Source organism: Prionailurus viverrinus, chromosome C2 (genome assembly GCF_022837055.1).
Source record: "Prionailurus viverrinus isolate Anna chromosome C2, UM_Priviv_1.0, whole genome shotgun sequence".
Lineage (NCBI taxonomy): Eukaryota > Metazoa > Chordata > Mammalia > Carnivora > Felidae > Prionailurus > Prionailurus viverrinus.
Genome location: NC_062569.1, coordinates 65,145,552 through 65,158,737, shown reverse-complemented (window position 1 = coordinate 65,158,737; position 13,186 = coordinate 65,145,552). Strand labels below are relative to the sequence as shown.

Below are 13,186 nucleotides of genomic sequence, written 5' to 3'. Positions count from 1 at the left end.
TCTGCTATTTAAAGGGTTCTTTGGAATGCCATGTATTTTACCAACATGCATTCTGATGTCATCTAAACTGCCTCTATGACCTGTTCCCAAGAAAGCAAAAAGACAGTGAAAATAATACAGGTTCACGGAGTTAAGTACTACATATGGTACAAACGAATCAAAATTCTGCCTTCGATTGCCTGGTGAACATTCATTTCAAAAGAATACTCCAAGAATGTTTTCACGTGTTATTTGTCTTTTTATATGTAAATGAAAAATGTGAAGCTTCAAGTATGATTTAATGGGTTAAGACTTCTTAAAGTGGGGGCGCGCCTGGGTGGCTCAGTAGATTAAGCGTCAGATTTCAGCTCAGGTCATGATCTCGCAGTTCGTGGGTTTGAGCCCCACATCGGGCTCTGTGCCGACAGCTCGGCGCCTGGAGCCTGCTTTGGATTCTGTGTCTCCCTCTCTTTCTGCCCCTCTCCCGCTCATACTCTGTGTCTCTCTCAAAAATAAACATTAAAAAATACTTTATAAAAGACTTATTAAACATGACATGACAAAAATATGTCATCCTGTCTATTCAAAGAATCATGTAATTAACATCTTGAAAACATTCCAGATTGCAAGAACAATACAGGGGGGTGGGAAGTGGGCAAAAGGCAAAAAGAAAGTGATAGGACTTGATAAAGACGCCTACATACTCTACTCATGAGCCACAATTTGGGCCACGCTCGTTTCCTCTTTGATGAGCCACACATGTGCCTTTGCACCAGTCAGGTAAGTCAACACCTCTTTAAGGAAAAAAAAAAAAAAAAATCAGCAGACTGGAATCTTAACAGAAGGAAGAGTTATTCATTGTTTGATTTCTCCAGCTCTGGCCTTCAGAAGATAATGCCCGGGTCAGAAAGCACATGTCAACAAGCAACACATTCCTTCTGAAAACTTTGCCTTATATCCCCGGGCTTGTCTCCTTTTCCCACCCCACACGTAGGCGGTTGTTGTAGGAAGTCTGCTCAGACCTCAACCAGCATCACTCAGAGGCCTCGAAAACCCAGAGAATGGATCTGGCAGCCCACGTTTAAAGTGGAAAACAGGGTGTTAACTGCCCAGTTTCCTGCTAGAAAGAATGTCTCTTGCATTTTGAGCCAGGGGTCCACATATCATCCTTCAAAAAAAAAAAAAAAAGTTATTTGGGCTTGTTTGGACTATTTTCACTTTCAGACTGTACTTGGCAGAAAGATGGGTGAATTCCACTGACCTGAGCTCACTTTTAATTTTTTTCATGTTTTCTTGGTATTTTTGCCATGCTTAGGATTTGTCCACAGCTGCAGACAAGTGAAAACACACAGGATTTATCTGCAGCTACAGACTTGAGAGATGAAGCAGTGATGGAAATCCATCTAGAAACTGTCCATTTTCAAGTGCAGTGAGGAAAGTGCATACTGAATGAAGGCGAAAAGAAAAACCCTACTGCCCCTCTACAACCAAACTGTCTTCCAAAACACCTTGTCTGAACATGCCTGAGAGGACATGTGCTCAGGAGATAGAAAAGGTTGCAAGTGAAAGAAGACAGCAGCCACTTGTGAAATGAGCAAGCCCCACGAAATATCTTAAACAGAAAAGCACCCGTGTTATCTTTTATAGGGAGCCAAGACCAAAAGAGATTCCAGAAGAAAAAAAATCTGCCTTGACTCCCAACATTCCAGACCTTATTAACATTGGGTTCCTCCTCCCAAACAAAGAGGACCGCTGTCACCCTGCACAGGTGGATGCAGGCACCCCCTTCTGGAGCCCATGCCATCCAGCAAGAGGATAAACCCCAAGGACTCCCAAACTCACAATCTCAGAGGTAGAGGAAAACACCATCCTGAATTTACTACTGTAATTCTTATCTGCAGAATGAATAAGCTTTCAGTCTAAGTTTGGGTAAATAGATATTGAGGTCAGATCCTGGTTTCTGAGCAGTGATAGCAAAATATAAAAAGAGAAAAAAATGTCAGGGAGGACCAACTGAGAAGGAATTAGAATACAAAAACCTGGTAATGAGGAACACTGCTGGGGTCAGAAGGCAATCTGTGATGTCTGAAGGACAAAAGCACAAGAATAATGCTTCTGTCACCAGCTTCTAGAGTTAAAACAAAAAAATTATGACTCCATGTGGTGGAATTTCGTCTAAAGTATAACTGAAGCTTTGGATCGTCAACAATTCAAAGGCCAAAGGTCAAATGCCAAAAGTATGCCGCATCCTCATTTTCTTCTATATTTGGAATTCTTACCATTTTGTCCCGATTTTTTCCCACACAGCCCTGAAAGTTCTACAGGTCTCCACATCGGCTACTACCTGTATGTTAGCAACACAAATGGAACTCTACCAACACCGGTATATGTCTATAGGTATACAGGTATACTACAAAAGGAATATGCTTCAACTTAAATCAAGTATTTTAACTAATGCCTCCCAGATTCCCCCTCATTTTAAAATCTCACTTAAAAATTGCTTGGCACTGAAAGGGCTGGTGGCTCTCAAATGTTACTGTGCCTAATCACCACCTGGAGAGTCTACGGAAACACAGATTGCTGGGTCCCGCCTCCACGGACTGTTGGTTAGGTGTGGGGCAGGCCATGAGGGTACTTATCTCACAAGTTCCTCCATGGTGGTGAAGCCACGGGTCTGAGACCAAGCAGCCAGGGTCTAGGTGAGGGATTAACCTCGGGGAAAGCCTTGTGGATGCTAACAAGTACCCAGGTCTCCCACTCCAGCCGTAGCAACACCAACTCTATCTGCTTTCAGGATATGTGTGGGTGCATGTGCACACGTGCACATGAACACATATGATAGAGGTATGGGAATAAGGATTTGTATTTAATTGGGGATCTACACAAGACTGTTTGAAAACGGAAGATCTACTCATGGATAAATTTTGAAAATCACCGACCTTAATTCACTTGTTCATTTTACTAAAGGAAATCTGAGGCAGGGTGAAATGACTTGTTGTGTATCATATGGCCCAAAACATATACTGTATTACTATATCTTACAATTCCATATGGTTTTAAAATGTTCAAGTAATGAGTGAGAAAGAAATCTCACTCCTGCAGTAGACTTAGGGATGAGGTAAAGGTCAGCAGTATCAACTGCATGCATGACATACTTCCACACACAGAGTAGAGACTGTGACTTAGCATGTTTGATGTACTCTCTCTCCCTCTACTTGAACCACCCCAGACGCAGACACGCAGGCAGACACACACACACACACACACACACACACACACACACATACACACAGACTCCCCATAACTAAAGGGATTGCTTAGGTCTTTTTCATATTATTGGATAGTGGATCCTCCCCAAAGTTTTTATTTTCCACTCTGGATTCAAACAATCTTTTCCAAAACAACACCAACAAATAACCTTTTCCTCCCTTCAGAGGATACAGGACAGTAGGACTCTAACCCTGATTAAAACTTGGAGGATTTCAGTTTCAAACCTGTAACCACGGGGTAACTTCCTTAATGTCATATGCTTTGGTTCTTATTGAGAATAAAAGGGAAGGAATGAAACTTCCTTCCCACTCAGTGACGCACATCAGTAAGTTCCTTAGTCTCTGTGATGAAAGACAAGAGGACAACTTTAACTGGGTCTTGGCTACAGAACAGGCTCAAGGCCCATCAATTGGGCAATGTTCTGAATATGAGGACAAATTTTTCCGTGTCGTATGATTCAGCAATTCCACTTTGGGGTATTTATCCAAAGAAAACAAAAACACTGATTTGAAAAGATATAAATGCAGTCCTGTGTTCAATGCAGCATTATTTACAGTAGCTAGGGTATGGATGCAACCTAAGTTGCAAGTGCACACACATACACACATACACACACACACACACACACACACACACACACACACACACACACACACTGGAATATTACTCAGCCATAAAAACGAATGAAATCTTGCCATTTGCAACATGAATGTCCCTAGAAGGTACTATGTTAACTGAAATTATGTCAAAGAAAGACACCTACTGTATATGATTTTACTTAAATGTGGAATCTAAAAAACAAAAACAAAAACAAAACTAATGAACAAATAAAACCAAACCCATAGATACAGAGAATAGACTGGTGGCTGCCAAAGAAGAAGGGGGTTAGGTGATCAGTGAAATAGGTGACGGGGATCAAGATGTACAAACTTCCAGCTATTAAGCAAGTAAGTTGCAGGGAGACAATGTACAGCATGGTGACTACAGTCAAGAACACCGTATTGCAAATGTGAAAGCTGCTAAGAAAGTGAATCTGACAAGTTCTCATCAGAAGAAAACTTTTTTGTAACTTTGCATGGTGACAGACAGTAACTAGACTTACTGTCGTGATCATTTAGCAAAGTATACAAATGTCTAGGAGTATAGGGTTGAGCTTTTGAAAGTGTAAGATGGTTTGAGCAGGAGGAAGACACTTGTGGCTTACAGGGGAAGGAGTTGAGGGAAAGGGCCTGAAGGGAAGGAGGAAGGCCACTGGATAGGAGGGGATGTCCTGGATGCAAGGTGATCCTCAGATCACAGGCGGGAGACAGTCACAAATATCCAAGTAACAAGGGCGACCGTTATACTGAGGGGTTAAGAACTGAACTAGGCTACTTTTAGTATTTAATAAAGAAAATTAAAATACCTATTTTACAGATGAGGATAACAGAGATTCTGGGAATACTGAAAGCAAGTAGTTAGCAAGCAACAAAGCTGGATCGATTCTAAGCCAAATACATCTGATAACAAAGTCCCAACCGTTCTATGCCAACACACCATGAACTCTACGGTAGTACCAAAAAACAGAAAGCCTACATTTCTCTGAGGGTATCATTGGGACCTTGCCCTGCCTACACTATTTTCCCAAAGGTAAGTGTAAATGAAAGGAGGGGTTGGTTGCACGGCTGTATCCCTGAGGAGCACAGCGATTCTTCCTAGGAAGAAAAAATGGTGCAACAGCTCCATGTGCTCAAACAGAAGGCCTGTTCCAGAAAACCAATTAAGAATACAGCATTCGTTCCACAAATATTTGCTGTGTAACCACTATGTGCCAGACATAGTTCCAGGAGGTGAGAATGGGGAATTAAACAAAGTTCCTACCTCTTATTGTGTACAACTTAGCGAATCACACCTACTGTAACCATCCTTAATATTAGGACAGTATTTCTTCATCTTGGCTGACATCATTCCCAGTGGAGGATTGACGAAAAAACAAACAAACAAGCAAAAATGAATCCAGATCAGGCAAAGATATTCTGCTTTGGTAGGTCTGAAAATGAGGTTTAGGGATCTGTTTCGGGTTTGATTTTTTGGTTTTGGATCCAGAATGTTAGTTTATTTCATTCTGTCTACTATATTTTATTCAATTCTATTCTTGTTTGCACACTGCTTCGTCTGCTTATTCTTTAAATTTTGTTTTAATGTTTGTTTACCTTTGAGAAAGAGACAGAACACGAGTGGGGGAAGGGCAGAGAGACAGGGAGACAGAGAACCTGAAGCAGGCTCCAGGCTCGAAGCTGTCAGCACAGAGCCCAATGTGGGGCTCAAACTCAGACTGGAGATCATGACCTAGCCAAAGATAGGCACTCAACCAACTAAGCCACCCAGGCTCCCCTGCTTATTCTTAGTATTTTATTTTTAAACAATATCTGATTCATTTGGAGATGTTTTTCTTTTAAAGTATGTAAAACTGGAAGTTTGCATCTCCTGATTCTCTTCACCAATTTTGCCCATCCCCCAGCCACCTCCCCTCTGGCAACCACCACTTTGTTCTCTCTATTTAACAGTCTGTTTTTTGCCTGCTTTTTAGATTCCACATGTAAGTGAAATCATATGGTATTTGTCCTTCTCTGACTTATTTCACTCAGCATCATACCCTCTTTAGATCTCTCCATGTTGTTGCAAATGGCAGGATCTCATTCATTTTTTATGGCTGAATAATATTTAAGCGTGTGTGTGTGTGTGTGTGTGTGTGTGTGTGTGTATAACCATGATATATATGTGTCACTGGACACATGGGTTGCTTCTGTATCTTGGTTCATGTAAACAATGCTGCAATAAATATAGGGGTACATATATCTTTTTGAATTAGTGTTTTTCTCTGGGTATGTAACCTGTAGTGAAATCACTGGGTCATATGGTAGTTATATTTTTAATTTTTTGAGGAACTTCCATACTGGTTTCCACAGTGGTCGCACCAATTTACATTCCCACAAACCATGCATGAGGGCTTCTTTTTCTTCATAACCTCATCAACACTTGTTATTTCATGTCTTTTTGATACTAGCCATTCTGACTGTTGCAAGGTGACATTGATGGTTTTGATTTGTATTTCCATGATGATTAGTAATAGTGATCATCTTTTCAAGTGCCTATTGGCCATCTGTATGTCTTCTCTGGAAAAATGTCCATTTCAATCCTCTCTTATTTTTCATTGTATTGTTTTTCTGTTTGTTGAGTTGCACACATCCTTCACATATTTTGTATGTTAACCTTTTATCAGATATATCATTTGCAAATATCTTCTCCTACTCAATAAATTGACTTTTCATTATTTTGTTTGCAAAACCTTTTTATTGTGGTGTAGTTCCAATAGTTTATTTTTGTTTCGGTTTCTCTTGCCTCAGGAGACGTGTCCATAAATACGCTGCTAAGGTCCAAGTCCAACAGATTATCGTCTAGGTCGTCTCTTAAGAGTGTTAATGGTTTCAGAACTCCCTTTTAGGTCTTTAAACCATTTTGAATTTATCTTTGTGTATGGTGTAAGAAAATGGTCCAGCTTCATTCTTTTGCATATACCTGTCCAGTTTTCCCAACTCCATTTGTAAAAAAGACTGTCTTTTCCTCATTGTATACTCTTGCCTTATTTGTTGTAGATTAATTGACCATATAATCATGGGTTTATTTCTGCATTCTCTATCCTGTTGCAGTGATCTATGTATCTATTTTTCTGCCAGTACCAGCCTCTTTTGATTACTACAGCATTGTAGTATATCTTGAAATAGGGGATTGTGATATCTTCAGTTTTGCTCCTTTGCAAGATTGTTCTGGCCATTTGAGGTCTTTTGCAGTTCCATATAGATGTTAGGATCATTGGTTCCAGTTCTTTGAAAAATGTTATTGGTATTTTGATAGGGACTGCATTGAACTTGTAGATTGCTCTGGATACTATGGACACTTTTACAATATTAATCCTTCCAGTCTATGAACAGGGAATATCTTTCCATTTGTTTGTGTCTTCTTCAATTCCTTTCCTCAATGTCTTGGTTTTTGGAATCCAGATGTTTTACCTCCTTGGAGTATGGTCATCAGATTGGCATGTTTCATTCAAGGTGGCTTTATGTCTTTTCATACTTTAACAGTTCATTTCTGTTTAGTGTTGGGTTTCCATTGTCTGCATGTGCCACAGTTCATTTACTTACTGGAGGACATCTTGGTTGCTTCTAAGTTTTGGCAATTATGAACACAGCGGGTATAAATACTTGTGTGTATGTTTTTGTCGGGACATAAATTTCCAATTCATTTGGGAAAACGAATACTTAGTTTTTAAATTCAATACATAAACCCCTCAGATCCTTACTGAAATGAAGTAGAACACATAATACCCCATCTGATTCTTTATTTCATGACTCAACCATGTGGAGAGTTGTAGTTTGAGTGGTTTTGAGGAGGTAAATAATGTGATGGGAAAAGGAGAAATAGACTAAGTTCAGACTAAAGCTGAGATAAAATTTTTTTCCAATTTTTCATCGCAACACACACCCTCCCAGAAGTCCACAGCGAAAGTGATCTCACTGTTAGCATCGCAATAAAACTTATAATAATAATAATGTTTTCTACATGACAGCAAAGAGCTTAAGGTGCTCAAAACAATTATATTCTCATTCATTACACAGAAGACCAAAATGCTTGTAAACATATGGATATTAGCAAACATTTCCATATAGATTTCAGTGCAAATCCACAGCCTCTCTTCCAGCTAGGAGTATGTTAAAATATAGAGGAGCTTACACTTTTAGACAAATGATATGAAATAACTGCACATAGAAGGAAGATACTTATTTTTGCCATAGTTGATCCATAATTACATTAGTTTTATTTCCTAACTTCAACCCTGACGCATCTTATTTTCCTTCCTTTATCTCTTTGCCCCTTAGATCTTTACTCAAATTTATTCTATCTGACTCTGTTATATATATCTATGTCACCTGTCTTAAATCTCTTTCGGTGTAAGGCAGGGCAAAACTTATTAGAGAATGAATCATGTAATCAAGGAAGTTCAAACCTCCTTACGCTCTCTGAAGACTGCTTATACATTCTTCTTCTCTTTTTTATAAACTAAAACTCTCCTTAGAAAAACTTATTTCTAATTTTTTGTTTGAATTCCCTTATATGCCCCTGGTTAAAAATTCTAACATTGATTGTAATCTAATTTCAAACTTAGAAATTGTAGTATCAGTTGACTAAAAATTACTTTATATGGCAGAAATAGGACTATACCTAAAAAGCTATTTAAAGGCCTCTTGAACTTTGGGTTTCTTTTATATACTTGCTTACACTTTAATGACTAAGAATAACACATGATAACTACATGAAACTTGGAAAATATAGAAAAGAATAAAAGATAAAATTAGAAGAATAACACTTTACTCAGAGAAATTATTATTCACTTTTTACTATACCTTACTATTCCTCTTTTTAATGCTATAATTCACTCATAAATAAAACGGGGGGAAACGCTGATGCCAACGTCTGGTCCGACCTACGTGTCCTTGGCCCCAAAAGAGTCCAGCCTTCCGTACACAATCAAACATACTCAACTTCTGTCTTTTTCATTCACAAACACATTCTCACACACACCTAGATAAGGTCTGGTAAAAGGAAGGAGTATATTTAATGAGTGCTATAATCACTTCTGATCTTGTCTTTTATAGCTGCTCATGCCTTCACATATTTATATTTGTTAATTCACCTGGCTTTTTCAAAACAACACCTTACTATGCTTCAGTTAAGTCAGCCTTCTCTACGTGACTGTATACAGAGCCTGTTTTTAACTCCTTTGGCATCAAAATAGGTTGTTTCTAAATCTTGGCTAAAAACTTCATTTAAAGCACATATACATTCCTCCCCAAATTAATTGATCTACAGCCACAAGACTAATCTACAAAAACAAAAACAAAACCACACACACACACACACACACACACACACACACACACACACACATATGTCCTTTTGAGCAGATGTCTCCTATGTAGCAACCTTGTTTCTTCCACCTCATGCTTGGGATAGGAGTACTTTATTCAGGATGCAAAGGTGGCATTAAACAAGAAATGAGGCCTGAAACCAAGAAATAGATTACTGTTCCGCAATGATAAATTTCACTACAGAGCCAAGGAATGACGTCTGGTTCTATAAAGTATTATACTGTTCAGATTTAAACCAGCCCTCAACTTCTTAGAAAGACTGTTTTCCTATGGATCTCCTCCCCACCTGTCTCCTTGCAGTGAACCAAGTTCAGATACTTGTTACTGAGATTACGTAGAACGTCACATGGCACCTGTGACCAACACGTATTTCTGCCGTAAAGTAGTAATAAAAGAGAGGATCCAATATTCTGCTGATCAGAGAAGGTCTAACCAGTCATTCCTAGTAGGAAGACCAACCACCGTGAAATGACATTGTTATGTAAAAGACGTTTCTTTTAGGATGTCCAGGTGTCCATGGTTTTATGCTTTATGGCAAACATCTTTGCACGTTACCTTGCAAATCTGCATCGTTCGACTTTGGACTGCTTCTTGCTCGCCGCTCTGTCTTCTTGATTCCTGGCCCACCACCACTGCCGCCTCCACTGCCTCCACCACCCCCGGTGCTGTGGCCCTTCCCATAGCCGTTGTACACAGTTGTGCAGTTGCTTTTGTAGATAGAAGACGGAGGACTGTTGAGGCGGTTCTGGCGGTCAATCTGGCGGTCTTTCAGTTTTTTGTGTGGAGGCTTGCTGTACTGGTCTTCCCGGGTGATGTAGCTTGACATTCCATAGAGTGGTATAATTTCTGAAATGGAGGGTTATGACAAATGCACGCTCAGTCTACAGTTTCGATAATAAATTCTAACAGGTCAAATAACCTGAGACCTGAATGATGAAGTTTAAAATATTACCATAGTAAATACCTTTAAAATTATATATGTACAAATAAAATACATGCTTAAAATATTCCCAATTTGGGGCACTTGGGTGGCTCAGACACATCTGACTCTTGCTTTCGGCTCAGGTCATGAGCTCAAAGTTCTTGAGTTTGAGCCCTGTGTCGTGCTCTGCATTGACAGTGCACAGCCTGATTGGGATTCTCTCCCTCTCCCCACCTCCGTCTCCCCTCTTTCTCTCTCTCAAAAATGCATAAATAAAAGAATGAAGTAAAATAAAAATAAAATAGTCCCACTCATTTCTGACCAATCAAGGAATAATCATTAAAAACCGTACAGTGTGTTAATGAATGTTCCAGAAATTATGGAAAATGCTGAAGAAGACAAGGTTGCTGTTCATAAAGAGTTCATAATCTAGCTGAATTTATAAAAAATTTCATTCTGTTTCGTCAAAATCACTGTCAAAATGTTTTTAGTTGCAGCATACCAAAAAAAAAAGTCAGAAAAAAATCCCAAATACCCCCATAAACATGTCCTTAGAATCAAGACACTTAAAAATATACTCATCATTATAGACAAAATAGCATTTCTACTTGAAAGAGTGTAACAACCAGAATCTAAAGAGTTATTTGTGGCATCTAAAAGAGCCAACATTTGGGGCACCTGGGTGGCTCAGTCAGTCAAGCGTCCAACTTTCAGCTCAGATCATGATCTCACGTTTTATGAGTTTGAGCCCCCGAGTCAGGCTCTGTGCTGACAGCTCGAAGCCTGGAGCCTGCTTCAGATTCTGTGTCTCCCTCTCTCTCTGCTCCTCCCCTGCTCATGCTCTGTCTCTTTCTCAAAAAATAATAAACGTTCAAAAAACCATTTTTTTTAATACATAAAAAATAAAAGAGCCAACATTTGACTAAAACTTACTAACACGATGAGATGAAAAATTTCCACTAAAAATACTCAGAGCTCAAAGAATCAGGGGAAACGTTTAAGGAGAAATAGTAGTGGTAAATACAGGCCATCTCTGCAGCCTGGTGCCACACATAGTAAGCTGTGGTCTCAAACTTCTATTCTGGAGTAATCAAGAGGCAAAACAAACTGAGTAGAAAATGTCACCTGGCTTCACTATGTGTATTTTTGTAGGTGGCTCAAAAAAAGAATGGGAGTCTACAAAATAATTTCATGATCTTAGGAGAAAACATTTTAAGTAAAAAATGTTAAATCAATTAAAAATTAAATTTAGGCCATCAATAAAAATGACAATATATACCACAGAGATTGGTTCCTTAAATGTTTACAATAGAAAAGGGCCCCATAGCCACAGAATGACCAAATAAATTAGCATCCAAACTGAATACTTCTGAGAGTGGAAAGGTAGCATTTCTTTTCTTTTTTATTTTTTTTTTAAGTTTTATTTATTCTGAGAGAAAAAGAGAGTGTACGCATGCATGCGCAGGGGAGGGACAGAGAGACAAGGAGAAAGAATCCCAGAGATTGAACTCACAAACTGTGTGATCATGACCTGAGCTGAAACCAAGAGTCAGATACCCAAGGGGCTGAGCCACCCAGGCGCCCCTGGCATTCCTAATCATGTCTCCATACAAGAGACTGAAACCAGGACTATCCTAAGCATACCAGGAATGTACCGTCACCCTATATAACACCCAACCGATGTTTCGAGTGTTCAATGGCAAGGCTTCGCTCTTCATTTTTTTCTGTTCCCATAGCTTAAGAAAGATCTTTAAAAAGCAAATCTTTGCAAGATAATTAATTTGCACTAGAGAATGTGAAAAAAAAAAAAAAAAAACAAATAGAACCCTATGCCCAAATAAATTATACCCAACTATACAAAAAGGATGGTAAATGTTTTTTAACTATCACAATGCATCACACTTGAGATTTAAGATATTAACCATGGACACTAACAAAACAATCTTTTAAAGCACGTTGAAGACTTTACCCTATGGTTTAGGAAATTAAATGTTTTAAGTTGCTTTTAGATATGCACATTGAAAAGGAAGGTAAGGGAATATATAAATGGCTTTATATCTATAAAGCAAAGGGATTTTGTTTTTTGCTTTCTTTAATATGAAATCAATGAGGCACTTGCATTTGTATGTTATCATTATAGGTTATTATAATGAAATTAAACCAAAATACCCTATGAAGTGAAGACACAATTTAAGTTAATTTCATTTTGAGAGACAGAGAGAGAGAGAGAGAGGCACAAAGAGAGAGAGAGAGAGACAGAACCCGAAGCAGGCTCCAGGATCCCAGCTGTCAACACAGAGCCAGCCTGACGAGTGACTCAAACTCATGACCTAAGCAGGAGTCAGACACTCAACCAACTGAGCCACCTAGGCGCCACCCCCTCTTTTTTTTCCTGAAGCCTAGACACAATTTTTTTTCTTAATTCTAATGAGCATTTAAATCAAACTATTATCTAAAATTCCAGAGGACATCATTTACAAAACAGGAACTATGTGGCTTCCTAGTAACACACTGCTGACACAAGGCAGGGCACACAACTCTTCACTAAGCGATCAGTCGCCTAGGCTCCTGGTCGTTAAGCTCAGAGCAAATCAGAAAACTCTGACAATGCTCAAATACTTAATGTACATTGTGTCAAAGCACTGAATACTTTTTGTGTTTTTTTAAAATGACAATTCACTTAATTTGGGGGGATTTTATCCAAATGTTTTCATGGCAACTCCTCACTAGTCTGATGTTTTGGGGTGTGATGTCCATGGGCAGGATACAAAGCTACAGATGCTATCACTTCTCCACACCCCACTTACGATAGCACTTGATTCCTGCGAATTATACTAAATTTCTTTCTACTAAAACAAACAAAAACCCTAAAACAACAACAAAATGCAATTCTATCCCTAAGTTAGAGGACAGTCTGCTTTTTATTAATACAATTTTTTTCATTGATATATACATATATAATTGATGAGAGAAAGTCAGGGGATAACTTACTCTAAAACTCAATAGCATAACAGCAATTCTCATATTTGAACCAATGTAAAAATATGTT

General features: G+C 38.8%; 1 protein-coding gene across 3 annotated transcripts in view; it reads right to left on the bottom strand.

Annotated features, from left to right (window-relative positions):
- FNDC3B (fibronectin type III domain containing 3B) overlaps positions 1–13,186 on the bottom strand; it is a 362,124-nt gene that overhangs the window by 137,213 nt on the left and 211,725 nt on the right. For all 3 annotated transcript variants that reach the window (XM_047875932.1, XM_047875933.1, XM_047875934.1), the window contains exon 6: positions 9,771–10,061. In XM_047875932.1, the coding sequence (XP_047731888.1) occupies positions 9,771–10,061 (291 nt within the window). The remainder of the gene's footprint in view (positions 1–9,770; positions 10,062–13,186) is intronic.